The sequence below is a fragment of the Aspergillus puulaauensis genome, chromosome 1 (genome assembly GCF_016861865.1).
Source record: "Aspergillus puulaauensis MK2 DNA, chromosome 1, nearly complete sequence".
In the NCBI taxonomy this organism is placed as follows: Eukaryota; Fungi; Ascomycota; class Eurotiomycetes; order Eurotiales; family Aspergillaceae; genus Aspergillus; species Aspergillus puulaauensis.
The window spans coordinates 3,860,153-3,886,761 of record NC_054857.1 but is presented as its reverse complement, the minus strand read 5'-3'; the positions used below and the strand labels follow the sequence as shown (position 1 = coordinate 3,886,761).

Sequence of the window (26,609 nt, the reverse complement as noted above, 5' to 3'; positions counted from 1 at the left end):
CATCGTGATTAGAATTCAATTGCACTCCAACGTTTTCATATGCAGTATTTAATTGTAAAGAGGCTGGAGCTGTAGCCACGGTACGCTGAGCGGTCTCAGAAACCCCCAAATTCCCTGGCAATGTCTGTTTCATCGGGTGATGCGTCTTCTTGCTCATCCGAGCACTCGAGGAGACTTGCCGAACTGGTAAGGGGGCCTTTGGTCTATTCTGTTCTTGTTCTGGCCAGGGTCGAAAAGTGGAAGAACACTATCTATCTTTCATGACTAAAGTCATGGATAATCCATTCATATTTACACTGGAGAAAAAATACCCGAGAAAAGTACTTATAAAACAAACGCAACGGAACATCTTTTCAGAATCGAATACATACAGTAAGTTGATAAAACGAAAAAAGTGGATGATGGGTGAGAGTAAAGCGGTATTCTTTATTAAGTGGGTCAATTTCCTTACAGCATGACCAGAGCAAACAGGGTAGCGGCAATAGTGGCCAGGCCCACAGGCACAGCGACGATGCCAGCGGCATTGTCGTCGTCATCGGAGCTAGAGCCGGAGCTGGAGCCAGTGCTGCCACCGGGTTCGTTGGACTCGCCGTCGGCAAGAACATTCAACTTGAGGCCGGTCACCTTCTTGCCAGTGTGGTCATAGATGGTCTGCTTGACGTCCTCGGACTCAACATCGACGAGCTTGCCGGCCGTGACCTTGTCGTAGCCGTCGTCAATGAGCTTCTGGACACCTGGGGGCTTAGCGGGGAGGGTAAAGTTGCTGCTGAATGTACCGTTCTTGATGAGGTCAGAGCTGCAGGTGATGGGCTTGATGTTGGTCTGGCTGGAGTTGGAGGAGCGGATGCGGTCCATGTCGAGCTTGGCGTACTGCTTCTGCAGATTCTCAAAGTCAATGAGCAGGGTGGCGGTGTCGCTGTTGTTGAGCTTGACAAGACCGTAGTCGTTGTCTTCCTGGGTGTACTCGTAGACGAGACCGCCAGAGAAAGACTGAGACATCTCCTCGCCATAGATGGCGGCGACTTCAGTGAACTCACGAGGCTTAACTTCGTTGCAGCCGTACTCAGAAAAGAAGACGGGGATGGTGGCGTCGCTAACCATGTCGGTGAGGACGTTGTATCCGGAGCTCTTGTAGTCGGCGTCTCCGCACCAGGAGTAGGAGTTCAGGCCGAAGAAGTCGGAGTGGGACTTGGGGGAGTCCTCATCCTCGCACATGAAGTAGTTGAGAGTATCCTCAAGGATAGGGCGAATATCAGCAGCGGAGTAACCGACGGGGATCGCACGGTCGAGGTGGTTGTCAATATATTCCTTCATGTCACGTTGGACCGCCTAACGCCGGGTTAGCTATGAATAAGACTGGAATATAAGCGTGGTTAGACATACACGAATGTACTGAGGCACTTGCTTAACACTGTCCTCGTTGATAACCTCGTTTCCGGCGAAGAAAGCCAGAGTGTTAGGGTAGTCCTTGAAAGCCTCAACGATACCGAAGACCTGGGTGTAGTAGTCCTTGTTGTAGGTTTCCCAAGGAGCAGTACGGTCGATATAACCGGGGTACAGAGGCGAGTTAACGTCGAGGATCATGTAGATTCCGGCGGCATTGAAGATGGAGACACACTCGTCGTGGTTGAGCTCAGGCGACAAGTTGTAGATACGGATGGTGTTCACCTAAATTGCGATGAGATTAGGACGATTGCGCCAGTTAACCCAGCGGAGTGTGATCGCTTACACCCAGTCTCTGCATAAGCGCAGCATCGCGCAGACACTCATCGCGGTCACTGAGAGGGTCGGTTTTTTTGTTGACGGCGGAGGTACCACCGGGCTGGTAACTGTTGGAGAGCACACCATGATCAGCACCGCTACTTTCTGAACCAAGTAACGGGATCGAATATCCCCGAGAGATCTAGGTAAATCCTTACTCAACACCAAGAACCTGGAAACGATCACCCGTCTCGCTGTTGACAAAGTCCTTTCCCTTGACTTCAACGGGGACAACAGCATTGGCGGTAGTTGCGAGAGCGCAGACCGCGGCGAGAATGCGACCGTATGCCTGCCACTGGTGTCAGTTCCAAGATACTCTAAAGGGCGCCGAATAAGGAGCACAAACGGGGACCATCTTGTATATTCCTGACCGGTTCTACGCCACAACAGTGTAGTAAATTTCGAGGTGGATTAGGTGAACGATTGTACAATAGGGCTTTCCCCCGGAAAGACCCTGGATTTCGAAACTGAAGGAGCGACAGCGGTACTATAGACCGAGGATGAACGAGCGTGGGTAGTCAATGAATATTGTTAGAAGAAAGTCATTAGAAAGAAGAAAAGGCGTTGAAGGAGTAATAAGAGCGAAGAAAAGAGAGAAAATCCTCGGAGGAACGACCCTGAAGTAAATTAATAGAGCGTGAGGGTCCCATCACCCCTCGACTCCATCCAAGAAACAACCAAGCCCGAAATATAAAATGAATGCTGGGCAGTCCTTGTCCATAATCTCGCAGCCATTGACCAGACGAGCTCCAAAACTAGGGTGCTCGGCGCCCAGGACTAGGTCTCGCCCAGAACCCATAAACGCTCCACTTGTCTTGGGACCCCTGGAAGGGGACCGCTCAATTGGTCTCTGGCGGGCGTTCCATCAAACCGCAACGCTGAGGGAATCCTAGCCGATGATCTTTGGCGGCCCAATTGGAACTGTGGGATGCTGCAGAAATGAACAGTATCAGCTGTTGGAGCCCGCGGGCCTGGAGGAAATTGTCAGACCGGAGTCCGTGGCACGTGAACATACTGCCTGTGCACGGCTCGTATCAGAAGGATTAAACATAATCTATCATCATGCAATTTTCTCCCTGCTACCACAATATCTCTAGAATACAATCCGAATCCCTCATAGGGGCTTCCGGGGAAATTGAAAATAACACAAGATGCCAGTCCCAGCAACCCACAAACCATCGCGGAAACGGGGACACCGACAAAGAAAGGGGCAAAGAAACTGGTCGAGGACAAGACACAAAGTCACGGCGCCGAGAAAATACCAAGCCGCCCGCCACGTCGAGCAGGGGCCAAGGCGCGATGCAGCTATACAGGGGAACGAGAACGAATCAAACAGTAGTGGAGAGGCCGTTCACACCCAACAGATATGGCATAATTATAACGTCGGAAAGACATATTATGGGAAGATGACCAGGCCACGGCCCAGCGTGAGCCAGAAACACAAGATACTGAGAAAGGCGTCGGCAGGCCAAGGTTCATATGCCGAGAAAAAAGTGGGCGAACGAGGACAAGGGCGTGGCGCTTTTTACTCAACGCCGTGGTGGTCAGCAGCACTGCCACCTTCGCCAGTGAAACTGCCGAGCTTGAGGGCAGGATCCATGGCGACCATTTCAGCAAGGACCTCCAACACCTCCTTGGGGACGGTCTTGTCATATATGGAGATCAGGTCCTTGGGCTGAGGGTAGACCTTAAGTGCCTTATAAAAGGCCAATGCAGCATCGACCTTGTCTGCACCTAGAGTTCATATGTGAGTTGCCGACACTACTATCAAGAGAACCCGATTGACATACCTTCGGAGCAAAGGCCCTCGCCCTTAGCGACTTGACCCATGAAGTACGCCTCCTTCTCCTCGAGATCGGTGGGGAAACCTTCCTCCTTCGCCTGCTGGAGAGCCTTCTTGATGCTTTCGCGTTGTTGAGCTCCCTGGGCTTCCACCTCTTCCTTGACAGCCCTTGCCAGTCGTCGGTTGTTACGCTTCAATGATTTCCGGAATTCGGGGTCCGTCTGTCTCTTGTGGTCGAAGTACACGGCATAAGCTACGTGGCGCAGGAAAAGTTAGTATTTGAATTACACGCCTCAATGGGTAAATTTTGTATCAGTCCTTACCGAGAAGGCCGGTAATGATGGTGCCAGCAGAGGCGAAGGCTAGCGTTGAGGTTCTCATGATGAAGAGTGTGTAGTTGAAATAGAGGATTATCGGCTCTAAAGGAAGAACAAAGGTAGATGTTTAATCTCGAGAGACGCGTTTTTGATGATGGACGCACTGATTGTTCTCGCGCGGCGTTGAATGCGGACTTTCGAAGCTCGTCGGCATCATGACGGGAAGCTGCGACGGGATAATTTTGATTGACTGCCGGGATCATCTTTGTTCCGCGTCGGCGTTTCTCTCCACCTTAAGCTACGTATCGGACACCACGACTCCTCTCTTGCTCTATAGCCTAGCTGTGTCCTGCCCTTTGCTCCCAGTTCCTCGTCTTTCGCGCCCGATCTGAACAATGGAAGGCCGGGGTCTCACACTCCGCAGCAAATCTCGCCGGCCCCGTCCACAGATCAGTGCCCCGAAACCCATCTCGGGTCCACTACCCCAGAATCATAAGGCTCCTACCACGTCCACTGCTTCCTCCGGCTCCGGTTCGCGCGACTATGCACCGTCAAATCATGCGACGTCGGATCTAGTCAAGCGGAGATATTCCACTCGCTTCAACCAGACCCCTGATTTCGATGGGGCTCCACCAGTTCCGAGTGTACCGCAAGTCCCCTCCGCTTATACAGGGCTTAAACCCCCGCAGTCAAGCCGGAAACCATCGGCGGAACCATCAGGACCTCCAGAAGTTGATCTCAATGTCCTACGGGATCCAAGCTTACCGGTTGATCGATGTGAGTTGACCCTTGCGTCGTAGCTCTGGCTGCATTGCGGATTATGTACTGACCCTGCGCTCTTTGATGTCTAGACGTGACCAGCCTACTCGCAAATGCCTCAGAGGATGATATTAGGCAGTATCAGCAAAGTCTCAAGAAAATAAAGAACAGAACCTCGACCGATCTTCAGCAGAATGTGTATCAAAACCGCACCCAGTTCATCAGGATCAGTCAGGAGGCGGACAAGCTCAAGGGAGAGATGAAGACTCTTCGCTCTCTGATGGCTGAGCTCACTACTGCATTGGGGCAGACTGCCATCGGGGATGGGCCGAATCCCATGTCGCCTACTACGGATGAGCGGATATCCAAGCGCAGTAACCGTAGCTCAGTCGCCAACCTCGAGAGCATGTGGAACGTCCAGCTCCAGACATTATGGAAAACAGTCGAGGGGTCCCAAAAGTTCTTACCCATGGTCCCAGGTCGTCATATTGTTCTGGAGACCGGCAATTGGGCCGAACTTGACTCGGCAACTTGGAAACCCAAACGCCCAGTTCACATCGTGCTTCTCAATGACCATTTGCTAGTCGCGGCCAAGAAGCGGAAACGAGTTGACCACTCCAACCCAAACCACCGTGGTCCAGCACCGACAAAACTAATTGCAGAAGAATGTTGGCCACTACAGGATGTCGATATGATCGACCTGGGTGCCAACTTGGGCACTGGATCCACTCGCGAAGAGGCTGAGGATCGTGGGATTACGAACGCGATCAATGTTCGTGTAGGGTCAAAGCCATTCACCTATCGCCATGACAAACGAAACAGCTCTGCTAAGAGCGATCTTTTGGGTACATTCCGGAAAACTGTGGAGGATCTCCGACGCACACTTCGCACTGAAACCGAGACAGCCGGAAAGAACGTCGAATCTCTTGGATATATGAATAATAGGAATTCCTTGCTGTACTCGCCAAAACCAGACCTGCACGAAAATACAGAGAGCGCACGTGACAAACCTGAGGTCCGCATTGATGTTGACGGGAAACAACAAAACTTGCGCTGGGTCGATAGCCAAGTGGATGAACTCGACATTGACATTGCGCTCCAGCGGTTCGAAGAAGCTGTCTCAAACATCGATCGACTACGGAAACTGGCCCGGGGCTTGAAAAGTAACGCAGTCGCACAAGACGTGATCAACGCCAAAGTCGATGAGCGGGCTGCCAGATTGGCGGGGGTGTTGTCTCGGTCTTTAATTGACACTCACTCATTTCCGGTGACGACGAAGACCAACGTCACCTGGCTTACCCGGCTGGGCTTTGAGGACCAAGCCCGGGAGTCCTACCTCAAAGCCCGATCTGACAATATTTCAAAGCGAATTCGGTAAGTTGGCATTCTTCACCTTGCTGAATGTTTACACATAGTACATCGTACCTAATTATCTCCCCGCAGAGCATGTGTATTCGAGGGTGACCTTCCTCTTTATATATTCCAAATATCCTATGTCTACTTCACCCTTATTAAGAACACCATTGGCATCTATCAACAATGTTTCCCATCTGTGATGACCAGCGCATGCATCAAATGGGCGAAACACCACTTGGACGGATTCAACGCGCTGCTGACGCGTCAACTAAGCAGCGTACAGCGTGGTACAACCGTATGGCAGAAATGCATTGATGTTGTGCATGAACAGGCGGGTATTTTAGCTGAGGTTGGAGTTGACTTTGCCGACTTAATTGCCAAAGGGTTGGAAATGACGGAGGAGGAGAAAACCACGAGGCCAGAGATGACTCGATCAGAATCATTAATCATGGGCTTGGCGGAGGCTGCTGCAAGTAAGGAGCACTAATGGACTTAGTTAGTCCGGACATTCTTCTGTTCAGTCTTTTGTTGCTATTGTTCCATTAGCGCTCTATCTCGTTCATCTGGTATGAAACATTATAGTAGTGTGCTCTGAATGTATTCCTAGACTTCTAGGCGCGAGTAGCTATATCACTCTACGACACGATTCGTCATGTTATATACGGTTATCTTTTTTTCTTCTTCTAATAATCTCAACCGCTATATCTATCCAAATGCATAAATAAATCTCCAAGACAACTAATCCCGCTCAACAGACATATGATACAAAAAACAGTCTAAATATAATTTATTAAAGAATCCGCCAGTCAAAAACATTTTCATCAACATCCTTCAACTTCCTCACCCCATCCTCCGTCTCGGTCTCCTCCCACCGGTGAAAGGCCCTCCTAGCCCCTTCCTGAAACTCCTCCTTAGGCGACCACAACATATCCCAGACCTTCTGCTGATTCAACGAGCTCTGAGACCTAAGGTACCCAAATCGGAAATCCAGCCCCGTTTCGTCGTCCTCGTGCGCAGATGGGAGAAGCATGTAATGACGCACAATGTCGGGGATTTCCTCGCGGACATGGCTGATCATTATAAGGGCCTGGTCGTCGGACAGACCCTGGTGCCGCGGGGGCGTGGAAGGCGAGGATGTCTCGCAGCCTCCCTCGGGTACGTAGCCGCGGATCCAGGTGTTCTTTAACCCGGAGCGTCTAGTCGCGGTGGATGCGCGGGGAGCTAGTTCGCCGACTTCGAGGAAGTGGATGCATTTGTCGCGGAGGGAGCTGGACATTCCGGAGAAGGGTTCGTCGAGTATGACAATGTCTGGTTTGTGGACTATGGCGCGGAGGAAAAGGATGAGGCGTTGCTGAGCTGTGGGGAGTTGGCCGAAGGTGGTTGTGTCCGCGTATTCAATGTCGTAGTCGGGAGCGAGGGTGTGGCCTCTGTAGGTGCGAGTCATCTTGGGGAAGTTTGCGCGGTCTATCAATACCTTGGGCGGTTCTTCTTTCTCGGCGACGTTGAAGTTGGGATCTAGTTCTTGTTTGAAGAAACGGAGGGCGGCGGAGATATCGAGATCGCGGTCATGGTTGAGGATGGGCTTGGAGACGAAGGTTTCTGCGTAGGCTGACTCAATTGCCTCGCGGACTGTGAGTTGGCGGGGGAAAAAGGCGTGTATTTCGGGGGAGGAGTGGCCGATGCGGGATTGCAGTTCGAAGATTGAGATCCCCGGCTTGCCAGGCTCAGGAAGGCGAGAACGGCCAAAGAGCTTGATGGGGAGGGCGTAGGCTTGTGGGTGATCGGAGGTGATGAGAGAGAGGAGAGTCGTCTTGCCGGAGCCGTTGGGTCCTACAACCGCCCATCGCTGTCCACGACGGACAACCCAGTGTAGACCTTCTTGTGGGTTTTTCTTGATTTCCTGACTCCAACCTCCTAGAGCAACTTTGTCCCCGTACTGCACACGAACTCCATCCATTTCGATGAGAGGCTCGCCATCCTTTGCCACACTAAGTGCGAGTGTTGTAGCACGCTGTGAGATTAGCTGCAAATCCCAGATGAGCTGATTATCAAGATAACCGTCTCTCATGTCGGCTCTAGCTTGACGGACTAGGGACCTGTGCTTTTCGCTATTGTATTTCCGATTTCCCATCATCGACTTCCATACGTAGAACATATCCGCAGCCTCTTCCCGTGTTCCCTGCATGAGAATACGGTTCGCCCTTCCAATGACAAGAAGATGTGTGATCCAGTCCGGGATTGTATCCTGTGGTCGTAGAGATAGCACCAATCGAGGATCAGAATCGCTCGCTAGCCGATGAAGGAGATCTGATATGCTTCTGACTGTCGCGGGGTCAAGTCCCACTGGGATAATATGGTTAGTTTCAACTGAATCTAAACTCCGCGAGGTATAACTTACTGAAAGGATCGTCAAGGAGCAGAAGCTCCGGCCTTCCGAGCAGAGCCTTTGCGATCCGAGCCCGTCTCGTTTGGCCGTTGCTCAGGTTTGCAACGGGTATGTCAAGCAGGTCCTGCAAGCGCAACTGGGTAATAACCTGCGATAGAAAAGCCTCGTCACGAACCGTGCCGCCCTTATCCTCATCCAAGGGATTGAGCGAAGTCTGGCCTCTAAGGTACTGTTCAACAGTCCAGTCGGTTTCCTCCCGCAGACTCTCATATCGAGCACTCAAGTATGCGCCCCGCGTGCCTCCAATGGCACTCGACCCCTCGCCACTAAATCCAATATATTGAACTGCATTCGCCGCGTACCGTAATCGAGGGTCCTTCTGCGCAACTTCGTCTGTGAGCAGGCACGGATAGCTGCGGCCGGAAGGTGGGATACAAATGTGTTGGCCGCGAAGAACGTCGAGGAACTGGGTTCGGGAGGGGGCGCCTATGACAGCCCAATGCTGATTGCCGGTCGCATCTGGCGAAGACGGAAGAGTGAAGTTTAGGTTAGAAAAGATCGGTGGGTTCACGCCTTTTGCTTCATCTTCGGGGGTTGGGTAGTTCTCGTAGAAAGTGGCGTCTTGAATGCGAATGAGCGGCGGTGCGGCGGAAGATACTTTGCGAAATGGAGACCGGAAGCAACAGGGACGAAAATGTCTCGCCCTTGGCGTCGCTAATCGCAACATCATTGGCATGAGGGCAGCTGTCCTCGTCGTCGGCGACTTTGACGGGTATCTGAAAAAGGTCCGGTGTCGGCCTTAATTCCGAGGCGGTGATCACGTGCAGCTTGCCACAGCAGTCAAACAGCTTGGAAGAACCAGTACTTGGTAAACAGAAAAAAGAAACGAAGGATGCGAAGGAGACAATTGCATTGTCTGATATTCAGGAAGCAGGATGCTATTATAGAGTGTTGGATGTGGGTGGCTTCTCCGCATTCTCGGACCAAAGTGCCAACTCCGGGCGCGGGCCTCCAGGTACCGTACAGAGTATGTATAATTCCCAGAGTAAGGATTTTCGGTTGCAAGTCCAACAAACGTCGCAATGACATGGAAATGGATAATTGGCCGATCCAAAGCATCTGTGAATTTAAGTAGCTAAGTGGCTGCCTGTCTCTCAGTGCACTGCCACATCACATCTTCAGCATCCCATGAACCCCGAGTCTTTGCCGACCCAGCGTCGAGTCGTCGACTGCCCCAGTCTTTAGTTTCCGTGGCGGCTTGCAGTGCCCTGCCGATCTGCGGACTGGGCTGTCCCCCTGCCCCTCATCATCCGCATTGCATTTCTCCCTCCGCATTATTATTCACAACCCGCGCCCCTGCCAGCAACCATGTCGCTCGAAACTCTCCCTTCTCTCCCGCTCTTCCTCGAAGCAAGGAAGCATGCGCAGGCCAATCCTGAGAAAATTGCCGTTATCGACCCCACCAAGGACCAGCAATTCACCTTCGCCCAGCTGCTCGCCGACACAGCGACATTGAAGCAGACCATCCTTAAGGAATTAGACCTCACTGACGCTGGAGACCTCAAAGAGGGAAGAGTCGCTTTCTTAGTCCCCAATGGATATGACTATGTCGTAACGCAATGGGCCGTCTGGGCCGCTGGCGGCGTGTGCGTGCCCCTCTGTATGTAGCCCCGCCGGTCGTGATGTTTACAACAAGCAGACAATTGATAGATTCCAGGCACATCTCACCCTGTCCGAGAGCTGCAGTATACGATCGGCGACTCTGATCCCTCCCTAGTCATTATCCACCCGGCATTTGAGAAATTCGAGGCACCACTGCGCGAGGACAAGTCCAACTCCGAACGCCACTTCATGAGCCTCTTGCCGTTCGCGCGAACCGCCTCACCTGCGCAAGTCCCCGAGTTCTCGCCATTCTATTACCCAGAACGTCGCGCGCTCATGATCTACACCTCTGGAACAACCTCCAACCCAAAGGGCTGCGTCACTACTCACAAAATTATCACCTTCCAGGCGCAATGCCTAATCCATGCATGGAAATATGAATCCTCCGACCACCTCATCCACGTCCTACCACTCCACCACATCCACGGCATCATCAACGGCCTATACGCTACCCTTCTCAGAGGCGCTACTGTCGAAATGCACCCCAAATTCGACCCCGCAGTCATCTGGTCTCGCTGGCAAGACAAGGGCTCCTCCACCATGTTCTTCGCCGTCCCTACCATCTACTCCCGTCTCGTCGACTACTTCGAGACACACATCCGAGGCACAAAGCAGGAGAACGCCGCGCGCGAAGGCGCCGCAGCCCTCCGCCTCCTCGTCAGCGGCTCCGCAGCTCTCCCAACCCCCATCAAGACCAAGTTCGCCGCTATCACCAGCCAAACCCTCCTCGAGCGGTACGGCATGACCGAAATCGGCATGGGCCTCAGCTGCGGTCTTGACCCGGAACTGCGCATCGACGGTAGCGTCGGCTGGCCGCTCCCAGGCGTGCAGGTCCGACTCACAGACAAGGAGACCGGCGCTGTAGTCGACTCCGACGACGTCGACGGCATGATCGAGGTGAAGGGCGACAACGTGTTTTTGGAGTACTGGCGTCGACTCGAGGACACGGCTAAGGAGTTCACCGAGGACGGATGGTTTAAGACCGGCGACGTTGCGCAGCGGAACGCGGACGGGGCGTATTTCATCCAGGGCCGTGCGTCTGTGGACATTATCAAGTCTGGTGGATACAAGATCTCCGCCCTGGAGGTGGAGAGGAAGTTACTTGCGCTAGATGACGTACAGGAGGTTGCCGTTGTGGGTATTTCAGATGAGGAATGGGGACAGCGTGTGGCTGCTGTTGTGAAGCAGAGAGCTGGTGTAAGTTATTATTTTGTTTCCCTTCATTCTATCTATCCCTGTATATATACTAATGAAAAACCAGACGGAGACACTAGAACTACAATCCCTCCGCTCGCGCCTGAAGGAGGAGATGGCACCGTATAAAATCCCCACAGTGCTGAAAATCGTCGATGGAATTGAGCGCAACGCTATGGGCAAGGTGAACAAGAAGACAATCGTACAGAAATACTGGCCCGAGCTGGCATAATAGAGCCGGTGATAAATGGATAGATAAGTAGAGCACGCTTGCTACTCAGGTATAATAGATATAGAACAATTTCATAAACAGGTTCTCGGTTACGCGGTCCATCGCTCTATACCCAGTATATTACTACTCGTCTCCCCTCAAAAATTCCGCAACAATATCATAAACCTGATCTCTCACCTTCTCTCTCTCGCTCCCGGGCTTACAATTCTTATCAAACGCATGCCCACACCCCTTGACGCGATGCACAACAACCTCCCTCCGCTCCTTAATCCTCTCCGCCAGCTCCTCCGCCTCCCGCGCAAGCACATCATACTCACACGTCACAAAACAAACCCTGCACGGAAACCTTTCCTTTTCCGCATACACCGGCGACACCCTCGGGTCTTTTACCAGCCCCTCACTCACATCCCCAGCCAGATAACAGTCCCTCATAAACACCATAAGCCCATCCGGCACAGACCCCATCCCACCCAATGGCGGCTTCGGCGTCTGGCTCCCACCGTCCTTCCCCTTGCCCTTGCCCTTGCCCTTCCCATTCGCATCCCTCCATCCCTCAACAGGAAGAACAGGAACCTTCTCTCCCGGCTTATGGGACGCATCAACAACAGGATAAAACCCCACAAGAGCCGCAAAAGTCCCGGGCGGGAAATAATTCGCCGCAACGCTAGCAGCAATGTTCCCTCCGGCACTGAAGCCGCCGATCGAGATGCGGGACTTGTCGAACCGCGCCGGCTGCGAGAGCACCCAGTTCACGACGCTGATTACGTCGTTGATGGCGCTGGGGAAGGGGTTCTCGGGCGCGACGCGGTAGTCGATGTCTATTACGACGTGCGAGGTTTTGGTGGCGATCGTGTGGCAGTAGGGGTCGTCGAGGCCGAGGCCTGGGATTATGAAGCCGGAGCCGCAGGCTGTTATGAGGACGGGGGAGGGGGAGGGATCTGGTGTTGGTGTTGGTGTTGGTGTTGAGGAGGAAGACGAGGGCGTCTGCTTTGGAGGGAGGTAGATGTAGGTTTTGATTTTGCGGGTTCGGTCTTTGCTGGTTTTTGTTGTGTTGGAGGTTGCTGGGATGTATTCGACGATGTCGGGGGTGGGCTTCTGGTGTGGTCTCAGGTGGGCATAGGTGAGTATTAGGGCTCGGAGGAGCTTTGCTTTGATTGTTATGACAAGGAGATGGGCCCTTTGACGGATGGGGGCTAGGAAGGTCATTTTGGAGATGACAGTATGTGTTGATGTGTAAAGGTAGGTGGATGGTTGCAGACGGATAGAGGGAGAAAAGAAGCGAGGAAAGAGCCGGGGGAGAGATTCCAGGAGACGATAAAAAGAGCTTTTGCAGGCAACTATTGTAGAAGACAGGCAGGGAATGGCTCGGTGAATATCAAGGTAGTACTCTCATTCATTGAAGGCTGGTATTGGTCACAACTTCATTATTTACTATTAACACACATGCGCTCACTTGGACTGTACACATTATAGGTTACAACCAGAAGGGACACTAACAGTGCCATCATGGTTTAACAACACTCAAGAAAGGAAGTGTCAAGTTCTTGAAGAAAGTGACAGATTCATCTTCCCCAATCGTGGTCAACTCTTCCTCTCCAAGGCCACAAATAGACGCATAAGAACCATATTTGCGCTTCTGTTTGGCAACATATCCGGCGTACTCGTCTACGGGGCAGCTACTTCCTGGTCCCGAGCGACATGATGGGATAGCTATACTTGTCAGAGAATGCTATGTTGTCGGATTACATAAAACAGGACACTTACGATAAACGGCGTCGTTGAGTAGAATGCGCACATTGGCTGAATTCCCCTCATTCGCTTTACAGTTCAGGCGTTCGAATGCAATCGTGCCCCTCATGGGTGAGGTGCGGCTACTGACGTAAATCTAAGACTAGTTAGATATGAAATGCCACCGGATTATGCATGGACTTACCCTATCGTGGCCAACTTTCTTTGCAGATAGCGGCTTCTGGTTATCAAAGACACCGAGGATAGACGCAAGCTCGTTGATCTGGTTGTCATGAGTAAAGGCCACAATAAGAGGAGGTAGTCTCTCAGAGCCGCTGCTGGATTCGGTGGTGGCATCGGGGCCTTCCTTGAGAAGGTTTACAATGCCCTGAAGAATTGGGTATTGGACGGTCATGTTCTTGCCAGCACCGGCACCTAGAGAAAATGTCATTCATATTTCTTAGCAAAGAGCAGCATTTATTCCTACCAGTGCCATAGTAGTATCGTAAATCCTGGCGATATTCGTATTCCAAGATTTCCTTCTCTGTGAAGACATCACAGAATGGGCTAATGCTCCCAGTAATCTGGGACTCGAATCCGCAAAGATAAGGAAATATGGAGACCTGGTTGTCGGTGAGTGTCAGGTTACCATGGATCAACTTGTTCAATCGCTTCGTGATAGGAGGCAGGTAAATCGAGTCCCAAGTAGTGCCATAGTCTCCCCCGCTAGCGTCTTCGAAGTTGGGGCACTGGTCAGAGGTAGCCAAAGAGTTACCTGCCGCTCCTGTAGCCTTGGAATCGATGGCATAAATGTCGGCAAATGAGGAATTAGGGCCAAGGTAACCACGGGCAAACAGTCTGTCTAATTAGAACTTATCTCATATTATAAGAGGGGCCGGGATTACCTCGCGGAATCGACTGTTCGCTGGTACTTGTTGGCCCAGAGCAAGAATGGGGTGTTGTCTGTGTAGAATGCTGGGTACCGGAACCGTAGATCAACGCCTAGATTGTACCTACACCGGGATTAAAACCGGCAGTTTTAGGTTGCAATGTTCAGAGTCCTCACAGTTCCTTATAACCCGTGATAGATACTTGAGCGATTTGCTCCTCCGGGTGGCTCAAGACAGGTTTCCAGTCCGAGAGGAAACCTAAAGGTCCAGAAGCACGGAAGTGCGCCGATTGAATCTAACAGAATATTAGCTATCTAAATGTCGAAATCCAACCTTGACAAGCATACCGCTTCGTGCAAAGCCTGCCATTCCTCATATGCACCAGAGTCGGGGTATCTGCTCCCGTGGCGGACGACGTAGACGGCCTGGTCGACAGAGCATCCCTCAGGAACACCAGGGGATATTCTGTTCGCATTCGGGCCTATTTGATTCAGTGCATGTTTTCTATTGACGAAGCCGAGACGAAATACCGGCAAACCACGGCGAATTGGCACCTAAATGCTCCAATGGATCAAAGGAAACAGCATAGCTAGTAGAGCCTAGGCTTATTAGCCACAACAGAGATTGTTTCATTCCGTCTTTCTATTGTATTAGATGAAATTGAGAGCAATAAATTCGCTGGAGGATCCCGGACAGTGTCCAGAGACCTTTTATAGGTACTAAGAGATCAAATCGACCAGAAGCCGTCTCCGGCTGGGAGAATCAGCCATCGCAATAAAGCATACTCCACTCGATATACAGACAGAATATATATGGCTGACAGATCCGGACGAGGGAGGGGACGTTCAAGGCCGGGGTGTTGAAATAGATTAAAGCGTTCGAAGATGCGCCGTTCAGCCGCCGGGGAACCACCACGTGCGGCTTGGGCGAAATGAAGCCCGTCGAGTCCGGCGAAACTTGGTAGTAAACACCGTCGCTGCAGTCTGCCATTCCCTTTATGGGTTTAATTTCCGTCCCATCATTGATCCTTAAAAGCTGTCACGATAGAAGCGAGGCAAAGCGAGGCGGTGCAGATATGATCGGTTCAGCGGTCCCAGGAGAACCCAGGGAGTCTGCCAGATTCTATTTCATTGAATAGCAAGGCGATGTTAACTGAGAGGTGGTGCCTATAGTACTGGTGGTACTCTGGGAATCTCCTTTCGCACTTCTCATCGATTCAGCACTACTCACCACTGCTGTACGGTGCCGTACTTGGTGTTGTTGTTGAATGGACGAAGGGATTCTGCCTACTTTATTCCAACTCTTTTGTCTTCAACAACAATTATGACTACCAACCAGTATCGATGACCAGAGGTCTTCAATATCGATATTTTATCAAGAAATTCCAGGCGATTCTCAAAACTTTCCTTTTAAGCCTTCAGAGGTACGAAGCACTGAGTATTTCGTATGCACCTCGTCTTGCTCCTGCTAATACCAATTAGGAAATTTACAATCTGTCAGATGCGGAAAGTATCGGGCAAACGTCGGCTGCATCCGCAATATCCCGAGCATCCAATGTTAAAGACAAAGTACCTGATCAGTTGCAGGCACCCAATTGGTCAGGCATCCGTTATAAAGTCAGAAACAGGCTAACTGATGACCAAAATGGGCAGCTACCGAGAAATACTGGCAGGAGAAAGGGTCTTCACGAGGGTAGCGGCAACTCTATCTGGCCAACGGTCTCAACCCTAATCAACCCTAACCAACTGCAGAAGCCAGCCGGCACTATGGGCCTCGCTGTGGCGAACTTTGGGCAGAGAGACACAGATTAGAGTTGCGCCTGCCCGCAACTGGAAGCGCAATTGCGAATCCAGTGCCCCAGACCGTCACGGGAGGATATTTCCGAGTGCCAGTCGGCGTAGAGCGAGGGTCTGGCCCTCTACCGTCCATATGAAACAGTCTCGCGCACCTCATCCCCATCTCCACACTTCCCTCTCGATCTTGCATCGAATATCGAAGCCCCGTCACTGGCCGGCCTATCTTCGGATTGCACCTTCTCAAGGCGTTCTGTGTTTGTTGGCGCCGCGGGGAGCTGTTAGCCTGGGAATCCTTCTGCTTTCCCAAGGTCAACTAACGGTGCGATCCACCTCTGCGAAGGTGACGATGAACTTTAAGCCTCTTGGGCTGCTGCGGATCGGATCTGAGAACCGCACTGACGTTGCTCCTGCACGGGCTCGCCGCCTTGACTGTGGGCTTTATATAGCTTATTCGGTTTCTCCTTGATCGATCCACCTTTCCCCATCACTGTGAGCGTGTGCATCCTGAGGAAACTGGAAAGCAATGGATGGACTTCCATCATGTGCGGTACGTGGACTTTAGACTGTATCCCCACAATCCAAGCTGAACACGCTCTAGCGGGCATGCCTGGGCCAAATTATCCCTTCAACAAGTTGTGCAATAAACGACCTCAAGTGCATCTGCCTCGATACGCAACTCATCACGCAGCTCGGGGCTTGCAGCTTGCAAAATTGCACAATCAAGGAAGGCCTAAGTATGCCTTCCCTCATGACTCTGTTCAATCAATTCCTCTGACCAAAAGCAGCAGCATCCAAGTTGCTCTATACAGCATGCGACTACCCGGTGACAGTCGATGACGAGGTTTATCCCCCAATCCTTACTGCTGGGATAACCTTGTCTGCGCTCGCCTTTATCATCCGAATCGCTGGTCGACTTATGGGGGGGAATGTTGGTTTAGACGACATCGTGGCTTTTCTAGCGCTGGTAAGGGTGTCGTCGTCAGGATAATGTGCAAAGCTAACGAACCAGCTTCATATGATTGCGGATACAGCAGTTGGGTTCCTCTGTAAGTAGTCCCTCCCACCCTGTTACCGGTTCGACGTCGCTGACTTCGTTTTATAGTAAAGAAAGCTGGGCTCGGCACGGATATTTGGCTTCTCCCATTCCCTAACATAACCCAGATCCTACACGTACGTTAGCTAGCCACAACTCCTCTCTGCTCCACTAACAGCACCAGCTATTCTTTATAACCGAAGTCCTATATGTCCTCTGTATTGCCCTCTGCAAAGTTTCCATGCTTCTTCTTTACCTTCGTCTCTTCCCTGGGGAAACGGTCCAGATTGCTACAAAGGCCGCTGTCGCTGTTATGACAGCATGGGGTATTGCCATGCTCCTTGCAAATGTCCTCTCATGCCAGCCTCTCAGCTACTTCTGGCATGTTTGGGACGTTGAACATATTGGTACCTGTATAAACCATCAGCACTTACTCTGGGCGCATGCATCCACCAATATCTTTTTCGACCTGGTGATTATAGTGCTCCCAATGCCGACATTGCTACGGTTAAATATGAATTGGTCCAAGAAGATCTGGATTTGTCTTATGTTTGCCGTCGGTATTGTGTATGTCTTCTTGCATCCATCTGATTGTTTAAATGGCAAATACTGACTGTACATAGAGTCACTGTTATATCCATCATCCGCTTGGTGTCATCCATCAACCTGAACATGAACGAAAACCCCACCAGTATGTTCATGTCCTCCCCTCCCCATACCCATTCAGACCTGAAACGAATTAGCTAAACAAGTCTCGGCATCTGTCCACAGAAAGCCTCGTCCCAATCGGCATCTGGTCGCTCCTCGAAGTATACCTCTCCATTATCTGTGCCTGCATGCCCGGCATGCGCTCCTGCGTTCACAAAATCTACAGAAAATTATACCCAAAGCCGCCATCGTACAACTATCCCTCCTTGTCGAATGATGGCAGAGTTGGCGGTTCTGGTGATAGAGCGACTGTGGGACAGCAAATAGTCGTCTTCAATAACAAAACCAAGACCCGTGAGCAGGATGAGTTTATCCTGCTGCATGAGCGGTCGATGGATGGGTTTCCGATTTAAGATTGATTTCGGTTCTGTTTTGAGTTGCCATGACTATGAACATCGTGATGACAAGATTTTAACGAGGTTTTTTGAATTTTTTAACTTCATTGTGTTATTTTACTTTTTGGGCGGTATTGGTATTAGTATTGGTATGGATATTATCATGATATGCAAGGTTCAATGGAGCAGTCAGTCATCAATCTCTTGACTAGAGTACAAACTCCAAGTGAACTCCCAATTTCGAATAAAATTAGAAAAGAAAAACCCAGTTAAACCAAGAGATCAGGCCAGGCAAAAATGGCTACAAAACTCCCAGTGCAACTGCACTACTGCAGGGCAAGTTATGCTACCGGCAATTCAACGTTAGTGCTTGGACCATTTGTTGGTCAGTCCGCGGGTTTGGTTTCCAGTACACCGTAGTGGATCGAAAGGGTTGTTATGTTTGTACAATGATACAAATGAGCCCGATGACATCGGTTCATACATCTGTCGCTATCAATCAATTGATAGTCAGATGATTGTGTAAGGTCAGTTCAGTTCAGTAAGGTATAAGGCAGATCCAGATTCGGCCGTTGCAAAACGCCGCCAATGAACCAACCCGCAATAGTGTCCACGAACACCAAAAATATGTCCCAGTCCCAGTCCCAGTCCCAGTCCCGATTCCTTTCAAATTCCAAAGCGCCCCAGATGCAGAAATGAAAAAAAAAAAATGAAATGAAATAGAGCAAAGATAAACCATGAGGGGGGAAACAAACGCCAGACATACGCCACACGCAAAACACACACAAAACACACATAACACACAACACACGCACCAAAAACCATACACAAAACATAAATATAAACATAACATAAACATCATGGAGTCATCAAGTTCATGAAAGAGAATTCATCTATCTACCTGGCGGGCCTTTTTAAAGTACGTCTGCCTCGCCAGTCCTACAAAGGTATATAAGACTGTATAACTTTTGAAAACATAAAACATCGAGAGCCGATCCAGCATAAAACGTAAAGAAATTATCCTCTCCGCAGAGAGGAGAAAAGAAAGAAACACGTGAAGGAAGTTGCTCGCTGGAAATCTATAATAATAATAACATAGACGATTGAAGCCCCCTAAAACATAAGACGCGTTGTTTAAGGCGCCATTGTCAATGCAAGAAGGGCCATACGGCAGTAGAGACCGTATCTCATCTGTTAATTGCAACGTTAGCATGGAAAAATCACAAAGCGGCCAGGGCCGGTCTCGGTTTAAAGGGGGATGAAAACTCACCTGTCGGAAGTAAGCTGCCCGCTGGTCGAAATCAACCTCCTCGGCGATTTCAGCATTTCTGGGCAGAGGGTGCATCACGACCATGTGGCTCTTGGCGTGCTTGAGAAGAGCGTTGTTGATGACAAAGCTGTTCTTGAGGCGCTCGTACTGCTCGAGGTCGGCGAATCGCTCCTTCTGCACGCGGGTGGAGTACAGGACATCGGAGCGAGCCACAATCTCGGGAGTCAGTTGGTCGGACTCGTCAAGGAGCTGGCCGGTTGCCTTGATTTGCTGGCGGATCTCGGAGGGCAGGGACAGATCCTTGGGTGCGACGAGCTGGATACGGACATCGTAGAACTGGAGTAGTTTGATGAGAGAGTGGACAGTGCGTCCGTATCTCAGGTCACCAGTGAATGTGATGGTCAGTCCACCGACAGTTCCGAGTTCCTCGCGGATGGTGAAAAGGTCAAGGAAGGCCTGGGTTGGGTGCTCGACACTGCCGTTTCCGCCGTTGATGACCGGGACAGGAGAGAACTTAGCGGCAATCTCGGTGCTGGCTGGGTCGGGGTGGCGCAAGACAACGGCATCTCCGTAGCAGCCCAGGGTGCGGAGGGTGTCCTGCAGAGTCTCACCCTTCTTGGTTGAAGAGTGCTCCGTGGCGATGGCGATCGTGCGTCCTCCGAGTCTCTGCATGGCAGCATCGAATGAAGCAGATGTACGAGTAGAAGGCTCGTAGAAGAGAGTGCAGAGGAGGCGACCCTTCAATACATCCAAGACGCCCTCACGTTGAACTCCGAGACGCATCTCTTGGGCCACAGTGAAGAGCAGGTGCAGGTCAGCTCGGTTGAACTGGTTAACAGAGAGCACGTGCTTTTGCTTGAAGGGGGAGCGAGAGAGCATCTGGAGCAGCGGCGAAGAAACCCGAGGCACAGGAGCGTACAAAGGAGGGCCAAGTTCGTTAACACTAGGAGCAGGGAACTGCTCAAGGGGCCTGCGACGGCTAGGAGTGCCAGTGATGGACTGTCTTCGGTCTACGGTAGTGTCGACACGTGGAGAGACTGCCTTGAGAGAGGGAGACGTGGGCATGATCCTGTGGCCGGACATGTCCGAACCCTTAACAGCATCGGGAGTGATTGCAGCGTCCAGGCAAGATGTCTTTCCTTGGAAGTTGACGCGCTGAACAAGCCCCTTGACGCTCTTGCCGTTGAACGGTGACCAGGCCTCGGTGCTCTGGTAGAGGTAAGGACGGTCAATTTCGATCTCAACGGAGCTATCAGACTGTTCGTGCAGCTCGAAGATCTTCTTGGGATTCTCATAAAGTCGCGCAATGATGTCTTCCACGGTCAAACGACCTTCAGAGACAGCAGTGAAGAGCAGGGGCAAGGCCTCGGCAATACCGGCGGCAGGAGATGCCTTCTCGCCAGCAATCTGGAACGGAATGCTGCCGATAGAGAAGATATCGATGGTACTGAGGTGCTCCCACAGTGCCTTCTGGTCCTCGGCAGTTGGCAAGGAGCCAGCCGCAGGGAAGTCATCCCGAGAAAGGAAGAGGCAGTAGATCGAAACATCGCAAGTCACCTTAAGACCCTTCTCCTTGCTGAGCGCAATGAGCCTTATGTCCTCCTTGGAGGTGACGCTCATGACGTGGATGTTGCGGCTGTGCAGGCTTGCCAACAGCAAGACGGAGGCAAGATCTGTGGACTTGGCATCAGTGATGATGGGCTTGTTTGATGGCCAAGCGCCGAAGTGGCTGGTGACAGCAGCGACCTTGCTGATGTTACCAGACAGGTGGTTGAAGGGGATGAAAAGAGATCCAACTTCTCCGGTGAGTTGCCCAATCTCGGCAGAGTTGGTGGAGGTTGCCACAACGGAGAAGTTGTAATCGCAGTACGAGCTCTTGGCAGCGTTCTGCTGGACCACCTTCAGGGTGCGAGTGTCCGTGATGGAAGACTTGACACCCACGGGCATGACACGCACCATGCTGAAACCTGCAGCAATCGAAGCCTTGGTCACGGTCTCGAAGTCCTTGGAGTCAGCGTTTCCGAGACCAGGGACGAAGGCTCCAATGTTGATGAGGCCAGGGAGGATGATGGTGCGGTGGCTGGTCTGGTAGTCAATAGTCTGCACGTTAAGGGCGAAGTGACGAGCGATAGCCTCAATCAGGATTTTCGCGTTCTTGACGTTCGTCACCAGGGGGGTCTGATAATCCACAGCCATACGACGGGTGCGGTAACCCTTACTCATGTAGTTGGCAGGTCGTCGGAATCTGTTGTTGGATGGCAAGTTGATGTACAGATCAATGAGGTTGTTTGCCAAGTGCTGAGTGAGCGAGTACTCGGACTTGACGTCCTCTTCCTCACCAGGAAGGATTTCCAAATACTTCACGGGAACACCGTGCTCCTTCAAGAAGTCCGCAGTGCCGGACGTGGCGAAAAGCTCGAAGCCGACATCACGGAGCTTGCTGATAGACGGCAGCATCTCCATCTTCTCCTTGTAGGAACCAATGGACAGCAAAATGTTGCGCTTTGGCAGACGGAACCCAGTGGACAGCAGAGCCTTCAGGTAAGCCTCGTACTTGTCGCGACCAAATGAAGCAACTTCTCCGGTGGAGGCCATCTCAACACCCAAAACAGGGTCTGCTCCAGAAAGTCGGGAGAACGAGAACTGGGGAACCTTCACACCAACGTAGTCCTTGGGGACGGAGACAGGGGGGTATTCAGCGAAAGGAGCACCAATCATCGCCTTGGTAGCCATCTCAATAAGGTCGACACCCATGACCTTGGACACGAATGGGAAGGAACGAGAAGCTCTGACATTGCACTCAATAACCTTAATGTCGTTGTCCTTGGCAATGAACTGGATGTTGTAAGGACCAGTGACGTTCAGGGCGTTTCCGATCTTGCGGGTCGCCTCTTCAATGCGTCGAACAGTCTCAGGATCCAAGTCCTGGGGAGGCATGATCAAGGTAGCGTCACCAGAGTGGACACCGGCGTTCTCCACGTGCTCGGAAATGAAATGTCCAACCATGACACCGTTGCGGGCCACAGCATCCATCTCAATTTCCTTCGCGTTCTCAATGTACTTGGTGATAACGACAGGGTGATCGCGGGAAACATCCGCGGCTTGGTTGAGATAGCTTGCCAGATCGTGCTCAGAATAGACGGTGTTCATGGCAGCACCTGACAGCACATAGGAAGGACGAACAAGCACTGGGTAGCCAACCTTGTTACAGAAGTCAGTCGCCTCCTCAATGCTGGTAAGCTCCTTCCATGATGGTTGGTCGACACCAATACGGTCAAGCATGCGGGAGAATTTGTATCGGTTCTCAGCGCCGTCAATCATCTCAGGCGAAGTACCAAGAATGCGGACGTTGAGGCGGTGGAGCGGAAGGGCGATGTTGTTGGGGGTTTGACCACCCATGGAAATGACCACACCGCCGGAAGACTCGAGCTGGTAAATGTCGAGAACCGTTTCCAGGTTGATGTTTTCGAAATACAGCCGATCAGCCTCGTCATAGTCGGTACTGACAGTTTCGGGGTTGTAGTTGACCATGACAGTCTTGTGGCCCTGCTCGCGAAGGGTACGGATGGTTCTCACAGAGCACCAATCGAACTCGACCGAAGAACCGATACGGTAAACACCAGATCCCAAAACCATGATACCATGGTCGTCGAATTTGACATCGTGCTCGGAAGCGTTGTAGGTAAGGTACAGGTAGTTGGTCACCGAAGGGAACTCAGCAGCAACTGTATCAATCTGCTTAACGATGGGTGCAATGCCAGCCTCCACGCGCAACCGTCTAATAGCAAGCTCGTTCGAACTAAGGAACTTGGCGAGCTGGCGGTCAGAGAAACCGAGCTGCTTGGCCTTTCGCAGAAGTGTGGGAGTGACGGTGCTAGAGTTGAGAGTCGTCATGAACTTTCCGAAGTCACTGAGACCCTTAAGTCTGCTGAGGAACCACTTGTCGATGCTGGTGAGTTCCCAAATGTCATCAACACTGTATCCAGCAGCCATGGCGTTTGCGATGGCGAAAAGACGCTGGTCAGAAGGAGTTTGCAGTTCACCCTTGATAGACATGAGAGCGTTGGTTTCGTTGAATCCGAAATTGTGGAAATCCACAGATCGAATAGCTTTCTGGATGGCTTCTTCGAAGGTTCGACCAATGGCCATGACCTCACCAACACTCTTCATGGAAGAGCCAAGCTGTGTAGAGACACGGGTGAACTTCTTCAAATCCCAGCGAGGGATCTTCACCACACAGTAGTCAAGGGAGGGCTCGAAGCAGGCACAGGTAACTTTCGTGACGGAGTTCTTAATTTCATTGAGCGGGATACCCAATCCAAGCTTGGCAGCGATGAAAGCAAGAGGGTAACCAGTAGCCTTGGAAGCAAGAGCAGAAGACCGAGACAGACGGGCATTGACTTCAATAATGCAGTACTCCTTGGAGAAAGGGTTCAGAGCGTATTGGATATTGCATTCTCCAACAACCCCAAGGTGACGAATTACGTTGACAGCTGTCGTACGCAGCATGTTATAATCCTCGTCGGAAAGTGTTTGCGAGGGGGCAACAACAATGGAGTCACCGGTATGGATACCAAGAGGGTCAAAGTTCTCCATGTTGCAGACAGTGATACAGTTGTCTCTAGCATCACGAACAACTTCGTACTCGATTTCCTTCCAACCCTTCATACTCCTTTCGATCAGCACCTGAGGGCTGGCAGCGAAGGCCTTAGTGCAAAGGTCCTTCAATTCATCCATGTTGTCGGCGAAACCACTGCCAAGACCACCGAGTGCGTATGCAGCACGGACGATGACAGGGAAGCCGATGGCTTCGACTACTCCGAGGGCCTCCTCAATGCTAGAAGCAGAGGCCGACTTGGCGCACTTCTCGTTAATGGAGTCCATACTGCGCGCGAAGAGTTCACGATCCTCCGTCGTGATAATGGTGTCGATGGGTGTACCTAGGACCTTGACACCAAGTGACTCGAATTCATCCTTGAGCTGGATGCCGACCTGAAGGGCAGTCTGGCCACCGAAAGTAACGTAAATGGCGTCAGGTCTCTCGTGCTTGATGACTTTGCGCACAAAGTCGGCGTTAACCGGTAGGAAGTACACCTTGTCCGCCAGACCCTTGGAGGTTTGGATGGTCGCAATGTTGGGGTTAATAAGGATGGTGTAGATTCCTTCCTCCTTCAAAGCCTTGATAGCTTGACTTCCAGAGTAATCAAACTCTCCAGCTTGTCCAATACTCAAGCCACCACTGCCCAGAATTAGGACCTTCTTAACCGAGACACGGGGGGCAAGCTTGGCGTTTTCAGCAATAGTGCCGCCTGGGAAGTTGACAGGCTTCTGGAGGGAGTCAGGTGAGGCGATAGTGTCCTTGATAGCGTTGATGAAAACATCGAAGAGGTATTCCGTGTCCCTGGGACCGGGGGTGCTTTCAGGGTGGAATTGGACACTGAAGTAAGGTCGGCTAACGTGCCGGATACCTTCGTTGCTGCCATCGTTGGCGTTGACGAATAATTCCTGCCAATCACTTGGGAGAGTGGAAGAGTCGACAGCGTAACCGTGATTTTGCGAGGTGATGTGGCACTTTCCACTCACCATGCTGGTGCAGGGGATGTTGTGGCCACGGTTACCGAACTTCATCTTCGATGTCTGGGCACCAACTGAACGAGCGATAAGTTGGTGTCCAAGGCAGATACCAAAGATAGGAGTTCTCGCCTCCTTCATGGTCTTCGCCAGGTTGTTAACTGTCGTAGAAAGGGTAGCTGGGTCACCAGGACCGTTCGAGACGAAAAGACCATCGTAGTCTTTGCCGGCAAGCGTGGGAAAGTCGTAGTCCCAAGGAACAACGAGAACCTCAACACCGCGGGCGAGTAAGCAGCGCAGCTGGTTGAACTTGAGACCGACATCCAGGCAGAGAACACGGATAGGACGGCCGGAGGGGTGCTTGAGAGCGACGTTCTCCGGGGGCGAGAACAGTTTCGGTTCGCTAATAGATACTAAAAATGGCACAAGTCAGAGAATGTCCTGCCAAGTCAAACCATATTACGGTATAACAACTCACCTTCGTCAACGAGGTTCTTGGTGTTGGGGTCAACCCAGTCAATCTGTTCAAAGGATGACTTCCAAGTATCCTTGGTCAAGGGTGCATCGCTTTCCGCAACGTCGGCCTTGCGGAGCAGCATACGACCGAGCATACTACCATTCTGGCGAATACGCTTAGTGAGGGCACGGGTGTCAACCCCGTGAATAGCAGGAACACCTTGCTCCTTGAGCCACTGACCCAATGAAGACTCTGCAAGGAAGTGAGAGTAGTTCTCCCCGGCATATGTCGCAACGACCAGTGCTGCAATGTGAATCTGAGTGGATTCGAAGTACTTTGGTAACGTCTTCAGCAGTTCATCCATGGTCTCCCGCGATGGGACACCATAGTTGCCCACCAGAGGGAAAGTAACGACGAGAATCTGGCCACGGTAGGAGGGATCCGTGATGGATTCAGGGTATCCGACCATACCGGTCTGGAAGACCAATTCTCCTGCTACGCTCTTCTCAGCGCCAAAGTTGTAGCCCTGGTAGACCGTGCCATCCTCAAGCTCGAGCACACACTGTCGCCCAGTGCTGCCCTCGATTCCTGAGGACGCGGGAGGAATGACAGCGCCATTGGCGGTCTCCACTGAGGGAAGTGGTTGCAATTCCTTGCTAATGGGGTTGTAGGCAACGGCACCTCCAGCCTGGGGGCTCGAGGGAAGAGCCGGCTCCTCGTGGCCGACGGTCTCAGACATTGTCGGCGATCGTGTGGTGGGGGAATGAGGGGAAATGGTCCTCTCGAGGACAGTGTAGCAGGGTATTCACTCTACCGTAGCATCAGCAGCCTCCAAAACTCTCCTTGAGCAACAATGGAGGACCAAGTAAGGGTATCTTTGTTTGCTGCTTCTGCACGGGGAGGAATATAGGAAGAAGAGAGAAGGGACTCGGACGAGCGAGAAATGCTGGAATGGCAGAATAAAAATTTTGAGGATGGCGGGCAGGGCGAGCTCTCCAATTGGCCAACTACTTCACCGACTTGAATATTTCGGCGGATTTCTGCCACGGGCGACCGCTTATAGTAGAAATTTTTTCTCCGGTTTTAGCTGCTTTTGTGCCATTTTTGCAATGGAATTACATAACGTCGCTGCTGTGTGGGTTTTTCGAACTCCTCTCTGGGCCGGGGGATCAAGAACAGGTTCTATAAAAAGAGATCGCGTCGTGATCACATTCCTGGTAGCTCAGCTGTCATCCTCATTTCGTAGCTGGTGCCTCCTTACTCCTCAGTCCTCACTGTCCATCTTCACTACACTACAAAATACAGCAGTAGGCCGTAGAATCCGATAAAGTGCACAATGCAAACTTCGATTTCCTCCCCGGTGAGTCCTTT

General features: G+C 51.6%; 9 protein-coding genes across 9 annotated transcripts; 3 read left to right on the top strand and 6 right to left on the bottom strand.

The window, feature by feature from the left end:
• Nucleotides 1–447: 447 nt before the first annotated feature.
• gel2 (1,3-beta-glucanosyltransferase gel2) lies at nucleotides 448–2,116 on the bottom strand (the record flags this gene model as incomplete). Its single annotated transcript, XM_041697631.1, has 5 exons — nucleotides 448–1,329; nucleotides 1,384–1,668; nucleotides 1,730–1,829; nucleotides 1,920–2,050; nucleotides 2,108–2,116. The coding sequence occupies 5 exons, from the start codon at nucleotides 2,114–2,116 to the stop codon at nucleotides 448–450; spliced, it is 1,407 nt and encodes a 468-aa protein (XP_041550896.1).
• Nucleotides 2,117–3,286: 1,170 nt separating this feature from the next.
• APUU_11529S (TOM complex receptor protein TOM20) lies at nucleotides 3,287–3,925 on the bottom strand (the record flags this gene model as incomplete). The annotated part of the gene is made up of 3 exons (XM_041697629.1): nucleotides 3,287–3,495; nucleotides 3,552–3,797; nucleotides 3,868–3,925. The coding sequence occupies 3 exons, from the start codon at nucleotides 3,923–3,925 to the stop codon at nucleotides 3,287–3,289; spliced, it is 513 nt and encodes a 170-aa protein (XP_041550895.1).
• Nucleotides 3,926–4,256: 331 nt separating this feature from the next.
• EXO84 (exocyst subunit EXO84) lies at nucleotides 4,257–6,463 on the top strand (the record flags this gene model as incomplete). The annotated part of the gene is made up of 3 exons (XM_041697628.1): nucleotides 4,257–4,638; nucleotides 4,713–5,994; nucleotides 6,064–6,463. The coding sequence occupies 3 exons, from the start codon at nucleotides 4,257–4,259 to the stop codon at nucleotides 6,461–6,463; spliced, it is 2,064 nt and encodes a 687-aa protein (XP_041550894.1).
• A 303-nt stretch (nucleotides 6,464–6,766) lies between these two features.
• APUU_11527S (putative ABC transporter) lies at nucleotides 6,767–9,098 on the bottom strand (the record flags this gene model as incomplete). Its single annotated transcript, XM_041697627.1, has 2 exons — nucleotides 6,767–8,319; nucleotides 8,375–9,098. The coding sequence occupies 2 exons, from the start codon at nucleotides 9,096–9,098 to the stop codon at nucleotides 6,767–6,769; spliced, it is 2,277 nt and encodes a 758-aa protein (XP_041550893.1).
• Nucleotides 9,099–9,730: 632 nt separating this feature from the next.
• On the top strand, nucleotides 9,731–11,450 carry APUU_11526A (acyl-CoA synthetase; the record flags this gene model as incomplete). Its single annotated transcript, XM_041697626.1, has 3 exons — nucleotides 9,731–10,022; nucleotides 10,080–11,221; nucleotides 11,286–11,450. The coding sequence occupies 3 exons, from the start codon at nucleotides 9,731–9,733 to the stop codon at nucleotides 11,448–11,450; spliced, it is 1,599 nt and encodes a 532-aa protein (XP_041550892.1).
• A 123-nt stretch (nucleotides 11,451–11,573) lies between these two features.
• APUU_11525S (uncharacterized protein) lies at nucleotides 11,574–12,656 on the bottom strand (the record flags this gene model as incomplete). The annotated part of the gene is made up of 1 exon (XM_041697625.1): nucleotides 11,574–12,656. One exon carries the CDS (start codon nucleotides 12,654–12,656, stop codon nucleotides 11,574–11,576), a length of 1,083 nt encoding a protein of 360 aa, XP_041550891.1.
• A 298-nt stretch (nucleotides 12,657–12,954) lies between these two features.
• APUU_11524S (putative histidine acid phosphatase) lies at nucleotides 12,955–15,058 on the bottom strand (the record flags this gene model as incomplete). Its single annotated transcript, XM_041697624.1, has 9 exons — nucleotides 12,955–13,160; nucleotides 13,215–13,335; nucleotides 13,384–13,613; nucleotides 13,666–14,036; nucleotides 14,084–14,191; nucleotides 14,245–14,363; nucleotides 14,416–14,549; nucleotides 14,599–14,667; nucleotides 14,890–15,058. 9 exons carry the CDS (start codon nucleotides 15,056–15,058, stop codon nucleotides 12,955–12,957), a joined length of 1,527 nt encoding a protein of 508 aa, XP_041550890.1.
• A 1,329-nt stretch (nucleotides 15,059–16,387) lies between these two features.
• APUU_11523A (CFEM domain-containing protein) lies at nucleotides 16,388–17,958 on the top strand (the record flags this gene model as incomplete). Its single annotated transcript, XM_041697623.1, has 8 exons — nucleotides 16,388–16,411; nucleotides 16,463–16,598; nucleotides 16,650–16,828; nucleotides 16,874–16,910; nucleotides 16,967–17,034; nucleotides 17,082–17,464; nucleotides 17,521–17,588; nucleotides 17,669–17,958. The coding sequence occupies 8 exons, from the start codon at nucleotides 16,388–16,390 to the stop codon at nucleotides 17,956–17,958; spliced, it is 1,185 nt and encodes a 394-aa protein (XP_041550889.1).
• Nucleotides 17,959–19,074: 1,116 nt separating this feature from the next.
• On the bottom strand, nucleotides 19,075–25,977 carry APUU_11522S (bifunctional carbamoylphosphate synthetase/aspartate transcarbamylase; the record flags this gene model as incomplete). The annotated part of the gene is made up of 3 exons (XM_041697622.1): nucleotides 19,075–19,131; nucleotides 19,211–25,194; nucleotides 25,260–25,977. The coding sequence occupies 3 exons, from the start codon at nucleotides 25,975–25,977 to the stop codon at nucleotides 19,075–19,077; spliced, it is 6,759 nt and encodes a 2,252-aa protein (XP_041550888.1).
• Nucleotides 25,978–26,609: the final 632 nt, after the last annotated feature.